Here is a 19,409-nt window from a genome sequence, read left to right on the forward strand (position 1 = left end):
TCCATTTACAGTATCATCAAAAATGTAAAATACTTAAAAGCAAACAAAAAGATGTCCAATATTTTCACACAGAACACTACAAAATATTTCTGAAACTAAAGAAGAAAAACAAATGGAGAAACAAATACAGCTTTCAAGGACAGGGAAATTCAATGCTCCTCAAAATGTCTACTGCCTCTAGCAGGTTGCTGCCTTTTTATTTATTTTTTTGAGAAATTAACAAGCTACTTAAAAATTTATATGGGAATGCAACAAACTTGGAACAGTCGAAACAGTGAAAAAAAAAATCCCCTCCCAATAAAATTGGAGAACTTACTCTCTGGATATTCAAGACAATCTGGTATATGTGCAAATATAAGATATATTGATTTATGGAATGAGGCAAAGTTCATAAGTGGGGGAAAAAATGAAAGGGTGTCTAGGTGGCTCAGTCAGTTAAGCATCTGACTTTGGCTCAGGTCACAATCCCAGGGATCTCATGGTTTGTAAATTTGAGCCTGGCATCAGGGTCTGCACGGATAGCGTAGAGCCTGCTTCGGATTCTCTGTCTCTCTCTTTCTCTGCCCTTCCCTGGCTCGTTCTCTCCTCTCTCTCTCAAAAATAAACATTAAGGGGGCACTTGGGTGGCTCAGTCAGTTAAACATCTGACTCCCGGTTTTGGCTCAGGTCATGATCTCATGGTTCAGGAGTTCAAGCCCTGCATTGGGTTCCGCGCTCTCAGCACGGAGCCTGCTTGGGACTCTCTCCTTCTCTCTTCACCTCCCCTGTTCATCCTCTCTTGCTCTTTCTCAAAATAAATAAATAAAACTTATATATCTATACCTGTATATATATATGTATGTGTGTGTATATATATATATATATATGTATATATATATATATATAACATTTACCTTCTACTTCACACCCAATACAAATACGAACTCAAAGTTCATCATATTCCAACTGCAAAAAGCTAAAACTAAAACTAGAAGAAAATCCTGATGTTGAGATAGGTCCTGATTTCTTTGACAGGAAACAAAAAATATGAAACATACTTAGAAAAAACTGATAAATTGGATTTCAACAAAATACTCTGCAAAACAAATGGAAAGGCAAGCTACATACCAGGAAAAAATATTCATAACCTATTATATATCTAGTCATCAAGGAAGTGCAAATTAAAACCACAATGAGTTATCATGTTATACCCACTAGAATCAGTAAACTTAAAAACTGGGTAAAATTAAAAGTAGCAAATGTTGGTAAAGATATGGAGCAACTGGACTGTATATATGTTATTAGTAGGAATATTAATGTTTCATCTACTTAGAAAATAGGCAGTTTCTTAACCATATTCTTATAACATGATTTAGTAATTCCCAAGAAAAATGAAAACATATGACCACAAAAACATTTGTATGCAAATGTTTATAGTTGCTTTACTCATCATAGACCAGAAGGAACATACAAGTGCATCAACTAGTGAACAGGTAAACAAATTGTGATATTTCCTTTCACAATAGAATACAATTTAGACTCCCCCTCTTCAAAAAGGAGAAAATTACTGATAGAAACAGCAGTGTCAACAAATATCACACAGACGTTATGCTGACTGAGAAATCAGACACGAGTATATACTGTATAGTCTCACTCATATAAAATTCTAGAATAAGGTAAAACTTAATCTATAGTGATAAAAAATCAGATCACTGGTTGCCTGGGGTGCAACATGGGGGAGGTGGGCAGCGTAGATTTAGTGGCAAAGTGCACCTTCTGCAGAGGTGGAAATGTCCTGTCATCTTGAGTAAGATGGTGAAAACATGGTGTATTCATTTGTCCACAAAAAACCTGTACACTTAAACTGTGTGAATTTTATTGTATCTAAATTATATCTTAATAAAGAGGAGCTAAATTGACTCATTTCACAGAAGTATTGTAATTTCCAAAAAGATAAATAATACTTCTACAGAGGGCAGATAAGACCTCTAAATATTAAATGTTTAAGAGTCTTTAGAGAATCTATTACAGAACTTCCTTTTTCTGGCTGGAACCATGGAGGGTACAGAAGAGAAGAAAAAGAAAGTTCCTACTGTGCCAGAAACTCTTAAGAAAAAGCGAAGGAATTTCGCAGAGTTGAAGATCAAGCATCTGAGAAAGAAGTTTGCCCAAAAGATGCTTCAAATGGCAAGGAGGAAGGTTATTTATGAAAAAGCTAAGCATTAACCACAAGGAATACAGGCAGATGTACAGAACTGAGATTCGAATGGCTAGAATGGCAAGAAAAATTGGCAACTTCTACGTACCTACGGAACCCAAATTGGCATTTGTCATTAGGATCAGAGGTATCAATGGTGTGAGCCCAAAGGTTCAAAAGGTGTTGCAGCTTCTTCGCCTTCACCAGATCTTCAATGGCACCTTTGTTAAACTCAACAAAGCTTCAGTTAACATGCTAAGGATTGTGGAACCATATATAGCATGGAGGTACCCAAACCTGAAGTCAGTGAATGAAGTGATCTACAAGTGTGGTTATGGCAAAATCAACAAGAAGCAAATTGTCCTGATAACACATCGATCACTCGATCTCTTGGTAAATACGGCATCATCTGCATGGAGGATCTGATTCATGGAATCTATACGGTTGGAAAACATTTCAAAGAAGCAAACAACTTTTTTGGCCCTTCAAGTTATCTTCTCCACGAGGGGGAATGAAAAAGAAGACCACCCATTTTGTAGAAGGTGGAGATGCTGACAACAGGGAAGACCAGATCAATAGGCTTATTAGAAGAATGAACTAAGGTATCTACTGTGATTATTTTTGTAATCTGGTCAGTTAATAAACGACTATTTTCAAATTAAAAAAGAGAATCTATTACATAAAGTTAGGTACAGAATTAACCCCAAGAAGCAAAATGTGTAATTGTTATGAGTTTCCATTTTGAGTGGAAACCACAAGAAAGCGAAACAAAGACCACACTGAAACACAAATTAGTCTAGATTATCTAAAAAGCACTCTACTAAAGATGATAAAAGGAAAAAAATCTTTTGGTGTCAAATATCATCACAATGAGCATTTGATGGGGGATATTTTTATAAAGCTTAAAGACATTGCTCAAGACACTGAAGCAATCTTATCTTCACTTTGACAGCTAAGAGCACACCAGAGGTTCCTGATTTCCAATCCCTTGCTCAATTAGGGTAGGCTACTTCCCAATGAAGAAAAAGAACTATTGCTTAGAGCAAGTAGTTGAAGAATCACTTTAAATGCCTACAGTTTTTATTGATACAGGCTCATAAAATCAACTGGCTAGAATTGCAATTCCAGGGAGACTAACAGGAGGAAAGTACATAGTGTTTCAAAAGCCATAACAAGTATGTTACCAACTCAAAGTATGTTACTCTGCTTTTAAGTTTATATACTGAAGGGGATAAATCAGTAGAGAAAGTGCAAAAACAAAACAAAATAAGAACCTATGTGTCCACCATCAAGCTTGAGAAAAAGAAAATTAGCAGTTCCTTAGATCTGTGGCACTGCAAGGATGGTCCCGGACCAGCACATTAGCATCATCTGGAACTTGTAAAGAATGCAAAGTCTCAGCCAGATTCCAACCTACTGAATTAGGTAAAGAATGCAAATTCTCAGGGCGCCTGGGTGGCTCAGTTGGTTAAGCGTCTGACTTCAGCTCAGGTCATGATCTCTCGGTCTGTGAATTCGAGCCCCGCGTCGGGCTCTGGGCTGACAGCTCAGAGCCTGGAGCCTGTTTCCGATTCTGTGTCTCCCTCTCTCTCTGCCCCTCCCCCGTTCATGCTCTGTCTCTCCCTGTCTCAAAAATAAATAAACATTAAAAAAAAAAAAAGAATGCAAATTCTCAGCAGATTCCAACCTACTGAATTAGATAGCCGTGGGGCCAGCAATCTATCTTTTAACAAGTCCTCTAATTGATTCTGATGTTCCCTAAGGTTTAAGAATCACTACTTTAGATGTTATTACCACTTATGCTTATCCCTAGCTACAGTATTCTCCCTTCCAACCAGGTAGAATCACTTTCCTGAATTGTGTTAATCATTCCCTTGATTTTCTTTATAAGTTTCCTACATATATTTATCCTTATTTAGTTTTTCTTGTTTGACATTTATAAAAACATAATCACTGGTACATATGCTTCTGTGATTCATTTGCTCAACATTATTTTCTGGCCTGATTTATCCATGGTTATGTATAGAGCTGTGCTTTGGCTGCCCTCCTCGGCTCCTAGAAGCCACTGCAGTTCTTAGTCATGTGAGCTTTCCCAACATGGTTGCTTACTTCATCAAAGCAATAAAGAGAGTCTCTAGAGCATCTGATAGCAAGATGAAGTCCTATATGGTATGAAATAATCAGGAAAGTGACATCCTATCAGTGTTGCCACATTTTATCGGTTAGGAGCAGATGCTACCCCACACTCAAAGGGAAGGAATCACACAAAGACACAGAATTTCTAAGGACCTACTCAGAGTCGAACTGCCAAGTCCACTACCCATTCAGATGCGGCAGTCCTGTCTTTGTGGTTTCACATTCCAGTTTCAGTAACCTGAGGTCCAAGCTGATGAAACTCCTTCTGACTTATCAACAGTAGCCTTAATGCTACATCAAAATGCCTACATCATTCACCTCATTTCATCTCATAGTTTAGGCATTTTATCATCTCACATCATCATGGTTAGTACAGAAGTATAATACACTGTAAGTACAGTGAGACACTTTGAGAGTGTGTGTGTGCATATTTAACTTTCATCACAGTAGATTGTTAGAATTGTTCTATTTTATTTTTATTGTTGTCAATAAACTGTGCCTAGTTTTTAATTTTTAAGTATTTATCTAAATTTCAGTTTTTACTGTGCCTAATTTAGAAATTAAAGTTTATCATAAGTATGTATAGGAAAAAATACAGAATATACAGGATTCAATACTAGCCAGTTTCAGGCATCCACTGGGGTCCTGGAACGTACCCTCTGCAGATGAGGGACTACTACTTACTGTACCACTCTTCCTTGACAACAAAGTGAACAAATTCCTGAAAAACTTCTGAACTGAGACTTTATTCTAAATGTCTCTCAGATACAACAAATTACTAAACACAGTTATAACTAACACAAAGCCAAACCAAAGATTTGCAAACGAATCCTGCTGTATGATACAGAAAATATTTAGACATATATGAGAGCAAATATTACAATAGCATACAATGGAACACATGTGAAAGTGACAGTCATGACTTGGGTACAGTTTTGCTGCTTACTTTAGTTTCCTCATAGATTAAAAAAACAAATTATGGGGCACCTGGGTGTCTCAGTCGGTTAAGCGTCCGACTTGAGCTCAGGTCATGACCTCACGGTTTGAGTTCGAGCCCCACATCGGGCTCTGCGCAGTCTGCTTCGAATTCTGTGTCTCCCTCTCTTTGTTCCTCCTCCACTCGCACTCTGTCTCTCTCTCTCTCTCAAAAATAAAGATTAAAAAAAAAAATTTAAAAAAAAATTACACCAGATGATACGAGATTGGAAAACCTCTTAAAGCAGAGGTTCCCAGAGACAATTCACATGGTCCATGAAGCTAAGAAAATATTTTTATTTTACTAACCTATAACAGAAATTTTATATTCTGCTCAATTGTAAATGTAGGCAACAAAATAGTAGCATGAGTATTTTTTTGTCAAAAGAAATCAGGTATTTTTGTATCACATTACAGATACTGTAAATATCCCAAAATAAACATTTGTAATCATGAATACTTGGAAGATAGTAATCTTGAGAAATAAAGCCTGCTGCTAGATTATGTTAATGAGTTAACAAAAATACATTACTGTATCAAAAATTTGTTTCATTAAATTTTACTATCCATATTTCAGTATATTTGGATCCTATTGTAATTCTATTTATTTTATGATTTCAAATCATATTCTTAGATATAGACTTCATTAGAATGCCAAAGAAGTACATAGTTCAAAATAGTTAAAAATCCTGTTTTAGATGAAAACCTGTAATGTTTTTCTTTTAATTCCTTTATAGAATGGGGCTGTGGGTTAGAGCTGGAGGTCTGGGATCACACTGCTAAGGGCCAAATCTATCCTATATCAATTACCAGCTGTGTAACCTTGGACAAGTTATTTAACCTCTCTGTGCCTCAAACTCATCATCCTTAATAGATGAGAAAGGAATTTATATTAGGCATCATAAGGATTCAATAAAAGTTCCTGAAAAGCATTTGCAGCATTGGCTAGGACAGTAAGGATAAACAAACAAGCATTATTCTATCCTATAAAGGCAAGAATCTCAGTTTGCAGAACGCAATGAAAAACAAATGTGGGTTCCGTATGCTAGTTTAAAGGTTAGAATGAGTTAGTGGAAACTAGAATAGTAATCATTTTTAGTTTTCTAAAAACAGGAGCTGGCAAACTATGGGTTGTGGGCCCAATCTGGCCTGCCTGTCTTTTTCGCTGCTGTTTTTTTTTTAACAACCTGTAAGCTAAGAATGTAAAAAACCATCCTTTTGTAAATGCTTTGGGGGGAAAAAATCAAAACAATACTATTTCATGGCATGTGAAAATGTTATAAAATTCAAATTTCAATGTACATAAAGTTCTAAAAATGCCACAGCCCCAATCAGTCATTTAGGCACCGCTTCTGCACTACAGGGTGGAGTGGTTCCAACAGATCATGTGATATACACAAAGCCCAAAATACCTATTCTCTGGGCCTTTACAGAAAAAGTCTGCTGACCCCAGTTTCAAAACATGCAAACCATAATAGGTAAGAGATGGAAAGCTGCTTGAACCAATGTCTGCTTTCTACTCAGCACGTGTAGAAACTCATGAAAATGTTTCTACATACATTGATACAATAAATTGGTATTTATTAGTAGCTTGAGACTGTTTTAAGGCTTCTTATAAATTATTTCATTTAAGCCTCACAATAACTTTAGTACTGTTCTCATTCTGAGATGAGGCAAGTTATACATGAAGAGATTAAGCAGCTGTCTTACCTCCACATATCAGGTAAATATCAGAACCAGAAAAGCCAAGACTTCATTTGTCAAACTTCCCTTTAGGATGAGATGAAAGTAAAACTTCAGAAAGCATGCATTCACTCTAACTGCTAGTGGATACCACTCGTGGGACAAAATGACCATCACTTTGGGCAATTCCTCTCAATGGAAAAAGTAAAACCCATTGTAGCATTTTTTTTAAATGTTTATTTATTTTTGAGACAGAAGAGTGTAGCAGGGAAGGGACAGAGAGAGAAGGATACAGAGGATCAGAAGCAGGCTCTGCACTGTCAGCAGAGAACGCAATCAAGGCTTGAACTCAGGAACCTCGAGATCAGCACCTGAGGTGAAGCTGGACGCTTAACCAACTAAGCCATCCAGGTGCCCTGTAGTGTACTTTCTAGTCTGGGTGCTCATTATACAGGTGTGTTCTGTAAGTAAGTATTCACTTAACTGTAGAACTACAGAATACACATTTTTCTGTGTGTATATTATATATCAATAATAACAAGTTTTTAAAAGGCTGAGGTCAGAGTCTCATTCCAGAACAATTAATTCAGAAATCTCTGGGCTGCCAGCCCCCAAATTTATCTGGCCATCCAGAAATATTTTTATTTCATCTGTACTTACACAGATAAAATTAACTGATTGTTTTCCACAATACTCTGACATCTTATAGGTGTGTTTAACAGAATGTGGTTTGAAAAATGCTGGAAAACTGCTTGCCTCCCTGCCCCAGCACAGAACAGCAGGTTCTGCTTTGTCAGGAAGAACTCTTCATCACTACTGGTAGGACCTGTGCTTCCCCCACACCCCCCTACCAAAGGACGATGAATATTAAGAGGACTGAGAGCCCTGGGCTCTTTTTCCCTTCTGTCCATCTGAGACTCTCTTTCATATTTTCCTTCAGTAGCAGAAAAGTCAAAAAAGTAGCTGCTGGCAAAAGGGGAGGGGAAAAACTCCTTTCTTTCTTACCCATTATAAGTATTTGAAATTTTATGAAATCTGAGGACTTTTTTTTTTTTTTAAAGAAATTAATCCCTCATTTCAAAAGAAATCATTTAGGAGTAACTGATACACTGTTGTAATAAGGAGGAAAAGTATTTATAAAAGCTGCTATAATTCAGCACTGTGGAAGGGGAGCAGGCAATGCACTTTTCCCACTTCTGGCCTCTGTGCGGTCTTACAAAGGCATAAACTGTGGAGAGGACGTATAAGAAACAGATGACAGAATGAAACTGGGCATTTGCATGTGACTGGTGAGCCAATACAGTTTTGATGAGAAAAATACATTCTGAAATCTATAAATGCTATTTTTACCTCTAGGTATATATACTTATGTGACAAATAAAACCTAGTCTGTACAGCTCATCCTGTACCTACCCCATCTTCAGGAAGGGGATGGGGATGCCTAGTCTATACTATGTTTGGTGATTTTTTTTTTTATATTATATTTTTGAAATTTTATTGTTTTTTTTTTAATTTGAATTCCAGTATAATTAACATAGGGTGTCGTATTAGTTTTAGGTGTACAATATGGTGATTCAGTAATTCTAAACATTACTCAGTGCTCATCATGGTAAGTGTGCTTTTAATCCTCATCACCATTTTCACCCATCCCCCACTCACCTCCCATCCAGTAACCATCAGTTTGTTCTCTATAGTTAAGAGTCAGTTTGTCTCTCCTCTTTTTTTTCTTCCTTTGTTTCTTAAATTTCACATATGAGTGAAATCATAGGATATTTGTTTTCTGACTGACTTATTCCACTTAGCATTATACTTTCTAGATCCACTGAACTGTTGCAAATGGCAAGATTTCATTCTTTTTATGGCTGAATAATATTCCAGTGTGTGTGTGTGCGCGCGCACACGCACACACAATGTGTGTGTGTGTATATGTGTGTGTGTGTATATGTATATATATATATATATACATATACACACACACACACAGACTCTTCTTTATTCATTAATCAATTGATGGACTCTTTGGCTACTTCCAATGCTGCAATTAACATAGGGGAGTATATATCCTTTCAAATTAGTGTTTTTGTATTCTGGGTAAATACCCAGTAGAGTGATTACTAGATCACAGGGTAGTTTTAATTTAATTTTTTGAGGAACCTCCATACTGTTTTCCACAATGCCTGCCCCAATTTGCATTCCCACCAATAGTTCCATTTTCTCCACATCCTCAACAACACTTGTTTCATGAAAAAAAAAATTTTTAATACTGCAAAAATGCACTAGTTTTATGTTAAGAAAAAATATGAAAGGGTCTGAGTTATAGGCCTAAAATTCAGATTCTAATATTCAAACTCTTGGTCTTTCAATTCTTTGTGGCAATTATTCACCTTCTAAAAAAATTTTTTTTTAACGTGTATTTTTTTTTTTTTTTAAATTTTTTTTTTTTTTTTTCAACGTTTATTTATTTTTGGGACAGAGAGAGACAGAGCATGAACGGGGGAGGGGCAGTGAGAGAGGGAGACACAGAATCGGAAACAGGCTCCAGGCTCTGAGCCATCAGCCCAGAGCCTGACGCGGGGCTCGAACTCACGGACCGCGAGATCGTGACCTGGCTGAAGTCGGCGCTTAACCGACTGCGCCACCCAGGCGCCCCACGTGTATTTATTTTTGAGTGAGAGATAGGCAGAACATGAACAGGGGAGAGGCAAGTGAGAGAGAAACACAGAATCTGAAGCAGGCTCCAGGGCTCTGAGCTGTCAGCACAGAGCCCAACGCGGGGTTCAAACTCACAGACTGTGAGATCATGACCTGAGCCGAAGTCAGATGCTTAACTGACTGGGCCACCCAGGTGCCCCAGGAACTATTCGCCTTCTAAATAGTTCGAGCCCCGTGTCGGGCTCTGGGCTGATGGCTCAGAGCCTGGAGCCTGCTTCTGATTTTGTGTCTCCCTCTCTCTCTGCCCCTCCCCCGTTCATGCTGTGTGTGTCTCTCTCTCTCTCAAAAATAAATAAATGTTAAAAAACAAAACAAAACAAAACAAAAAAACAAAGGGGCAAGTCAAAATCTCTCATTAATAATTCACATATATGATTCTTATATGTTTATATATGATATGATTCATATATATAATTCAAATGCACACACATATATAAGATCCATTAATACTAAATATGATTATGCCAAAATCAATTAATTGGTTCTTGTCCACAAAAAAATCCAAACTACCCACACAATTTATGAAATATTAATAACTAAGTAAATGTAATTCGATGCAAGCATACATACATCTTACCATTATTTTTTTTAATTTTTTTTAATGTTTATTAATTTTTCAGAGAGAGAGAGAGAGAGAGAGAGTGAGAAATGGGCAGAGAGAGAGAGGGGGACACAGCATCTGAAGCAGGCTCCGGGCTCTGAGCTGTCAGCACAGAGCCTGATGCGGGGCTCGAACTCATGAACAGTGAGATCATGACCTGAGCTGAAGTCGTACACTTAACCGACTGAGCCACCCAGGTGCCCCCATCTTACCATTATTATTTAGTTTTGTTCTGGAAGATCTGGTCAATATGATAAAAACATGTATAGCAGGCAGCCTTTAAGAGGCCCAGAATGATTTCTGCCTCCAGGTATTCATCCCCTTGTACAATCCTTTCCCTTTAAGTGTGACAGACGTCTATATCTTGCCTGTGATCGACAGAATATGGCAAAAGGATGTCACTCCCATGATTATAGCAGATAAGACTATTTTCCTGCTAGCCTTGAACATGAACAGCCATGAAGAGGCCACTTGGAAAAAAACTGTGGGTGACCTGTGGGAGCTGACAGCAGCTCCCAGTCAACAGCCAGCAAGAAAATGAGGACCTCAGTCCTACAACTGCAAGGAGAGGACTCTGCCGTCAACCTGACTGAACTCGGACTGCTCCCTAGGTAAGCCTCCAAATTAGAATACGGCCCGGCTGACACCCTGACTGTAGCCCTGTGAGAAACTGAGCAGACAATCCGGGTGAGCCCCACGCAGACTTCTGACCTATAAAACTTTGAGATAATAAATGGATTTTTTAAGCTACTAAGTTTGGAGAAATTTGTTATGCAGCAACATAAAACAAATACGTGGATCCTTGCTCAGTCAAGCCTTGAGAGGACTGTAATCCTATTCAAGGTCCTGGGTACCTGGATTGCAGTTTTGTAAGTGATCTTATGTTAGACACACCCAGCTAAGCTGCAGCCAGATTCTTAACCCACAGAAACTGTGATATAATAATATTTTGTGGTTTTTAAGTTGGTAAATTTTAGGGTAATTTGTTACATCATAGTGGATAACTAGTACAGCATAAAAGAGACAAGAAATAAAAACACCAAAAGGAAAGAGGGATGATAATCCTAGAAAATCAGAAGAGAAGCAACTTAAAAAATAATCAGGATCAATAAACTGGGCAGATTCAAGATCTATTCAGAAGAATATATTTCCAAAGTACTTATAGTGTGAATGGGATTCTACTCTTAATGGCAACAAAAATTAAGATAGCCAGGTATGTTACCTGACATAGATGAATCAGGCTATACAATTTTACTGGGTAATAGAGTCTGAATAAAAAAGCAATCTCAATATTGTGAAGAGGTCAATTCTGCTTGAATTTACTCATAGGTTTATTTGACTCTAATCAATATAAGGGGATTTCTTACAGAACATGATGAGATAAAGTAATCATTTTCCAGAAGAATGAAGAAGCAAGATTAGTAAAGACAAAATTTATTCTATTTTTTGTAAACAGATTTTTAAGTTTACTTATTTTGAGAAAAAGAGGAGAGAGAGAGAGAGAGAGAGAGAGAGAGAGAGAGAGAGAGAGAGAAAGAAAATGAGTGGGGGAGGAGCAGAGAGAGAAGGAGAAAGAGAGGGAGAGAGAATCCCAAGCAGGCTCCACGCTGTCAGCACAGAGCCTGATGTGAGGCCTGAACTCACAAACTGTGACATCATGACCTGAGTCAAAACCAAGAGCTGGACGCTTAACCAAGCCACCCACATGCCTCAAGACAATTTTTATTATTTAAAAAAAAAAATTTTTTTTCAACGTTTATTTATTTTTGGGACAGAGAGAGACAGAGCATGAACGGGGGAGGGGCAGAGAGAGGGGGAAACACAGAATCGGAAACAGGCTCCAGGTTCTGAGCCATCAGCCCAGAGCCTGACGCGGGGCTCGAACTCACGGAGCACGAGATCGTGACCTGGCTGAAGTCGGAAGCTTAACCAACTGCGCCACCCAGGCGCCCCACTCAAGACAATTTTTAAATAGAGGGATTAATTAGAGGGACTATCCTCATTGAACATTAAAATATAATATAAAGGAATAATCACTCATGTTATTAGTTGTTGTGTCCAGACGATATCCCTGTTTCATATACATAATGTTACTTCATCCTTAACAATAATCCAACAAGTAGATACTATCATTAAACACATTTTATACATGAAAAAACTGAGGCAAAGCTCACAAAACTAGTGAAAATATTAGGGACACACAGTGTGGTATCAGAGCCAAAAGAGACTGACAGGTACAATTACAAAGAACCAAGAAGATTCTAATATGAGCAAAAACTTAGTAAAAGATCAAAGAGATATCACACCAACAGGGATGAGGAGATTTATTCCATAAATGATAAGATGACTTTAGCTATTTAAATGTTTAACCACAGACTGTCCCCTTTGCCTCCACTGTCACACATTGAAGACCATAGTCTCCACAAGAGATAGGACACTGTTTTATCCTACTAGCACCTAGGGGCTGGCATGTTATGAGCAATGTCCAGCACTAGCAAGGGTAAAGGAAGACTCTCGTGCAAGAGTGAAACAGAAGTTACTGAGGGTTGATGGGGGGTGGGAGGGAGGAGAGGGTGGGTGATGGGTATTGAGGAGGGCACCTTTTGGGATGAGCACTGGGTGTTGTATGGAAACCAATTTGTCAATAAATTTCAGAAAAAAAAAAATAAAAAAAAAATAAAAACTCTAAAAAAAAAATAAATAAATAAAGAGTGAAACAGAAGAGCCAAGAGGAGGAAAGCCTCACAAATTTTTTTTTTAATTTATTGTTTATAATTTTTGAGAGAGAGAGAGACAGAGAGACAGCAAGCAGGGAAGGGGAAGAGAGAGAGGGAGACGCAGAATCGGAAGCAGGCTCCAGGCTCTGAGCGCTCAGGACAGAGCCTGACGCAGGGCTTGAACTCACATACTGCGAGATCATAATCTGAGCTATCATCGACCGTCCAACCGACTGAGCCACCCAGGCCCCCCCAAGCAACACAAATTTTAAGTGAGCATTTCTTTTCCCTGATCTTCAATCAACACACCAGTAAAATGACCCAAGCATACAACAAGAAGTTCAAGTATACAAGGATTTCAAATGTGCCCAATAAACCTTAAGAAAAGATATTGAGCATGTGAAGACTGATCAATGAAATGCAAATTAAAACAACTTTATACCTATTGGACTGGTCAAGATTAGAGACATCAAGTCCAGTTAATTTTACCTTCATAACAGTCCCTCTTTCTGTGTACATCTCTCCTTTCTCCCCCGATTAAATGATTAGCCCCTAACTGGTCTTCCTGCTTACCCCCCTGCTTGCCCAGGATGCTTACCTGACCAGTCCCCTGCTGGAGACTGCTTTTAGGATTATACCCCCAAATTCTTAACCCAGCCTACAAAGCCTAGTAGGCTCCAATTCCTATTGTGCCATATTGGATTCCTTAAACCAAAATGTGGGCAGGGGACCGGGAGGTTTAAAAATCAATCAATTAATCAAGAAGATGAGGGGCACCTGGGTGGCTCAGTCGGTTAAATGTCTGACTTTGGCTCAGGTCATCTCACAGTTCATGAGTTCGAGCCCCACGTAGGGCTCTGTGCTGGCAGCTCAGAGCCTGGAGCCTGCTTCAGATTCTGTGTCTCCCTCTCTCTGTCCCTCCCCCACTCACACTCTTGTCTCTCTCAAAAATGAATAAATGTTAAAAATAAATAAATAAATAAAAGTAAATAAATATGGTGGGCCAAGTGAACATGACAGATGATGAGTGACAATCAGCCTCCTCAAGGGAGAGTAATCAGGAATGCTGAGGACTAAGGCAGACCAGACCCTGTTTGCCCTCTAGTTGATGGCTGTCTTCATGGTTAGCAGACCATTAGATGTTTTCTAAAAGCGATAAGCTGGAATTTGAAATGTGACATCTCATTTTAGATGTTGGCAACAAATTACAATTTAACACTGGGGGGCCAAGACTGTAAACAAATCACGCCTCTGAACCACATGAGACCTTCTAAGTCTATAATCTCTAGGCTCTGCTCTAAGGTTATCACTCCTTCTACTTGTAAATCTTTGGTCATTTCATTTGTTCATTCATTCATTTATTCATTTACTTATTTCTTGTGCTTTATAAGACATGGGCACTGGCCTAAGGAAGTCCAAATATAAAGGCTCAGTTCACATATCATTTTCTCATATGAGGTTATATGCTCTGTTAACACTCTGTATTTTTATACTTTAGAACACTTATCACAGTAATTATATAACCATTACTGTAATTATTAGTGAACCCCTACCACCCCTGCATAATACTGTAAATTCCATGAAGGCCCTGAGAGTGTCTGTTTGTTATACCAGTACATGCTGGCCAGCAAATAGTGGGCAATATCCAGATGGAGGTTTTAAGCGATCCGATGCCTTCATTCATTGAGGGTTCAAGGATAAAATGGAGCAATCCCTGTGGTGGGAAGCCTGGCAATTCATTTAAAAAATCTTAAAGGGACATTTCCTCTGAGTGACCACAATTCCAGAAATTTAAACTAAGAAGACAATTCACTAGATGAGCAAACTTTTATGTCCAAGGCTATGCATTATAGCCTGTTTACAACAGTTAAAAGCTAGATGCAAATGTCCAGCTATCAAATTGAATCATCTGACAATCATGTTTAAAGGAAAGGTGGTTTAAGAAAATAAACTGTTACAATGAAAAATTCAAGACATGAAAATGTAAAATTCTATCACGCTATGACCACAACTGTGCTTAAAAACCACATAAACTCCCAAATCTACATCCCAATAAAAGAATGGAAGAACTTAATTATCATGTTCAAGTAGTGAAACAATAGATGATTTCCCCCTTTCATCTATTCTTTGTCTAGCACAATCATCTGGGTATTCTCGGGGAAAAAAGTCATTATATTAACACAGTGAGTCCAGGAGCAATAACTCTCCCTTAAGGGATACAAACTTCTACCCTGAACAAAATGGCATTTCATCAATCTCTCACTCATCTTGTAATGACAAGTTTATTGCACATTAATACTGGGCCTAGTTTCCCAGCCCAAGCAGACACCTAAGAGTAGATTTAATTGAACAGAAGTATTTGAGATACCATCTTTAACTGTATGAAAAATACACACCATAACACTCCAAACCCCTGCCCTGCATGGCACCAGAGGGTAAAAACTGGAAAACCATTTTGTCTCAGCTTTTTGAGAGTTGGCTCTATACACTTCTGTTCCGTATAGAAACGTAGTAGTGAAGAAAACGTGTTATCAAGTTAGGGTCAAAAGAAGGAATGAGGCTTATCAAGAAGATCCCTTATTTATCTACACAAATAAAATGTTGCTCCAAATTTCTACAAATCTCAAATGTATTGGAAAGAGGTTTACTTAGCAGTTATGGTGTGAGGGAGACTAGAAGCTCCATATTAAACATTATGTATGTTATGTAGTTATGGTTATAATTACTGGTTATATGAATAGAAGATACTCAAGTGGCAGAAATGTAAAATCTAGTTTTAATTTGTTAGGCTACCTTTTACCAGTAATGCAAGAGACTATAATTTCTATAAAACTGAGGAAGAAAGGCATATACTGACAGGAAGAAATTCTACACTTGATTATGTTAACTGGTGGATCCAAAAGTAAAGGATATAGATTTGTGAGAGTGAAATAAACTCAAGGATTATAATAAAATTAGCCAAACACAAGTTGGAATCCATTTGTAAATGCCACCAACTAAGGATCAGTTCTGGTTTGTTACAGGAGACCTGAAACATCATGGCACCTGGTTAATTAGTTCTTTATGCACAAAATACATAGTAAAATCAGGATTACTCACGTGATATCCCTTCGTTGATAGCAGCCCTGAAGCAGGCAGGCGATCAGGTCACTGATAAACTCTACATCATCTCTGTGAAGAGCTGCTTCTAACTCCTAAGAGGTAAGAGAGAGAAATTGAGAGATCAAACATAGAGATTCCTTAAAATCTACCTGTCCCTCCCCTCCTACTACCCACACTATTGACATCACCCTCTAAGCCACTATATGGTCAGAGCAGCCAAACTGCTTGCCATGGATGAACTCTGCCTTTCTTCCCATAGTTACTGCCAGAAGAGCAATGAGTTCAACTTTTTGTTTTTCCATGGAATTTATTTCTCCCATTGCTCCACTACCAAGCTCCACTCCCTTTTTTCTGGATGTGAGAACACACATATATCTCTTTTTATAAGTCCGTGCTAGCTAACATAATTTCAAAGACCTTAACTTCTACAAATATGCTGCAATGCCTTCTACTTTAATAAGAGGAGAATAAAGGGGCAAATACATAATTAAAAAGTATTAGTCATTCACTTAACAGTTTTAACAGGTACACCATCTGCAACTGCTTTAAAGAACCACTAATTTATTGAAAAGAAAAAGCACTGGTAATGAGCAATGTAGCGATTCTTATTTTGAGGACTGATGACAGGAGATTGCTAGAACTGAGATTAATCTTACATCATCTGGACAGAAGTGAGGTAATGTCTATGTTAATGGTCTAATCCTAGGTGAGATATATTTTCCTTCCTTGGGATTCAAGCAGATAATGCCAAATAGTTAGCTGGTCTTAGTACACTATTCTGACCAAAGATTGGTTGAGAGGAGCTATTTGGACAAAAAGTGACAGTGGGAAATTTTAGGAGATCCTATTTCTCTTTTCAATCTCCCATAATAAACCAGTATTTTCTAAGATGGTGGAATTTGCTTTAAGTCATCAACTCCTGGGACACAAAGTTTGCTAGCACTGTTTCAACCAGGATGATGTCTTCTGCATGCAGGCCATCTCCCAAGGGTCTGCCAAGCTTATGGTTTGACTGCTTATTGTATTGACCAGATCTATAACCACAGAAAAACCAAACTTTGAAGGCTCATATTAATGGCTCTGAAAGCCTGAGGTGTGCATAAGAAGCAATTTCTGGCCTTAACACCAATTATAGGGCAGTGCATACTTAGCAGGGTAGTCTGCTTCTACTGTAAAAACAGTAAAGTTTTTGTGACAGTTATAATTGTAATAAAATAATTTTAAAAAATAATTTTGTAAGTTAACTGTTCCATTTATTATTTTTTAAAATTCTCAAGTTGGGAATCACTTGTAAAACTTTCATAAAACAAAAAACTGCTAAGCATATTAACCGACACAAATAAGCAAAACAGAAACTACCCTGAGGTGGTTCACTTGAAAAGGTTCATCTGCCCTATACTGCGTTGAAAGCCTTGGTGAATGAGACTCAAAATTAAAAGACAAGGCTGAGGCTTGCAAACATTTTGCTTGCTTTAATTACAAACTTGGGAATTACAACACATCTATAGTAATGGTTCTTATTCTTATATTAGTTTATTAATTCCTGTTTGCAGAGTTCTTTTCTACATTCTAGTTAGAGATTATCCAGAAAAACATGAAACTTTACCAATCAGAGATAACAAAGATCTGAAATATAATTAGCCAGAATTCATTCACTCAACTAATATTTACTGGGCACCCACCCTGTGTAAGAGAATATAGTACTTCCTAAGCACTGGCGAGTTTAGTTTAGAGAGATAAGAATACAAAAAAGGTAGACATACCAACTAATTAGCACTATTAGGTACAGGAAAGGTGCTATAGGTGCTATGGGAATTGAGAAGAAAAGGATTACTTCTGGCTGCAGGAAGCCCAAGAGATTGCATCAAGACGGTGGCACCTGAGATGGGAAAACTGTGGCTGTGTGACAATGTGGGGGGAGTGCAGGCATAACCAGGTGTAGGGAACAACGGGAGCAAGGACACCAAGAGGATATTGGCTTCAGTTTAACTGTTCTCTAGATCATATGAGGGGAGTAATGTGAGCTAAGATTGATAGCTGATACTGAATACTGAGCTAATGAGTTTGGCTTTTCTTTGGAAGACAAAGAAGACTCACTACAGTTATTTTTATTGAGAGGGCACAGCTGCTGTGTATTTAAGATGAATTCTAGCGGTGGAGGGTGGGAGGGAGGTGAGGTTAAACACAAACAACAGCGTGGGGAGAAAGATTCTGAAGGACTTCCCAAACAAGAGAAATAGCAGCAATGAGGAAACACGAACTCAAGATCTGACAGAAGTAAATGTGATGCAAAACAAGGGAAGATTTGAATGGTTCATATTTTAGGCTTGGTCACTGGACAACACTCCGAAGCAAACTGCAATTATAACAGAAGCTGAACCCTTGAAGCAAAAAATCCCAGGCCATCTCGTTTGATAGAGAAGTCAGAATTACTGAATGGTAGAACTGGAGGGTCAATTATAGATTGTATTATTTCAACTCCCCCAATGTCAGGATAAATAAACTAGGTAGGCCCAGGAAGGTTAACTGACTCCTCTTGCTGTACTCAGCAAAAAGTGCCAGAACTCAGTGAAACCCAGACCACCCCACCCAGGCTCTTCCCACAGAGTAAAACTGCTTCCTACTGGCCCATGTTCTCTATCCTAGAAAGGCTGATGGCTATAATAGCGACAATAACCCACTTCCATCACTCCCAACCAAGCCCTCACATATACCATTCCCCTAAGGAGAAAGAAATCCCTATCTGCTCCCCCTTCTGCCAACGACTGTATGTCCTTTATGTGAAAAACTTTTATCTATAAAATCTTCCTAGTCAAGTTTCACTTTGCTGGTTCCTCCAGGAACTCCTTCAACACCATGTGTGTTCACATATTGTTACACACTCCTGTTGAGGTGCTGTCCTCCTCATCAGTGTACTAAATTAAATTAAATTAAATTAAATAGCACAATGTGATTCTTGACTAAAGGTGCTATAGTCAGTACTAACTGATGCTTCTTAGTGTTTTTAAAGAACAGAAGTACCAAATTAAATGGAGGACTGGCAGGATTCCTAGAAGCCACAGGATACATGTGGATGAATTTTATTCAGTAGTAAATAATTCAAAACATTAATTTTATAGGAGTCCTACTACAGAGAAAAATGTAAAATCTGCATTAATTTTTAAGCTGAGACTACAAAAAAAAAATCATTCATACAGGAACAGTTAAAGCTATGAATTCCCTTTCTTTTTCATTTCCTGCTTCCCACCAACAGACATTTCCCTCTGGCTTAGGTGGAAACGCTGGACAAGAATGTTTCCCTTTCTTT

The 19,409-nt window shown here is 38.1% G+C and overlaps 1 protein-coding gene and 1 pseudogene across 1 annotated transcript in view; one reads left to right on the forward strand and one right to left on the reverse strand.

Moving 5' to 3' along the window:
• The window catches only part of LOC122473289 (cat eye syndrome critical region protein 2), a 180,704-nt gene that overhangs the window by 65,522 nt on the left and 95,773 nt on the right, over nucleotides 1–19,409 (reverse strand). The window contains 1 exon segment of the mRNA XM_043563606.1: nucleotides 16,100–16,194. Within this exon segment, the coding sequence (XP_043419541.1) occupies nucleotides 16,100–16,194 (95 nt within the window).
• LOC122473290 lies at nucleotides 2,031–2,842 on the forward strand (annotated as a pseudogene).

The sequence above is a fragment of the Prionailurus bengalensis genome, chromosome B4 (assembly GCF_016509475.1).
Source record: "Prionailurus bengalensis isolate Pbe53 chromosome B4, Fcat_Pben_1.1_paternal_pri, whole genome shotgun sequence".
Lineage (NCBI taxonomy): Eukaryota > Metazoa > Chordata > Mammalia > Carnivora > Felidae > Prionailurus > Prionailurus bengalensis.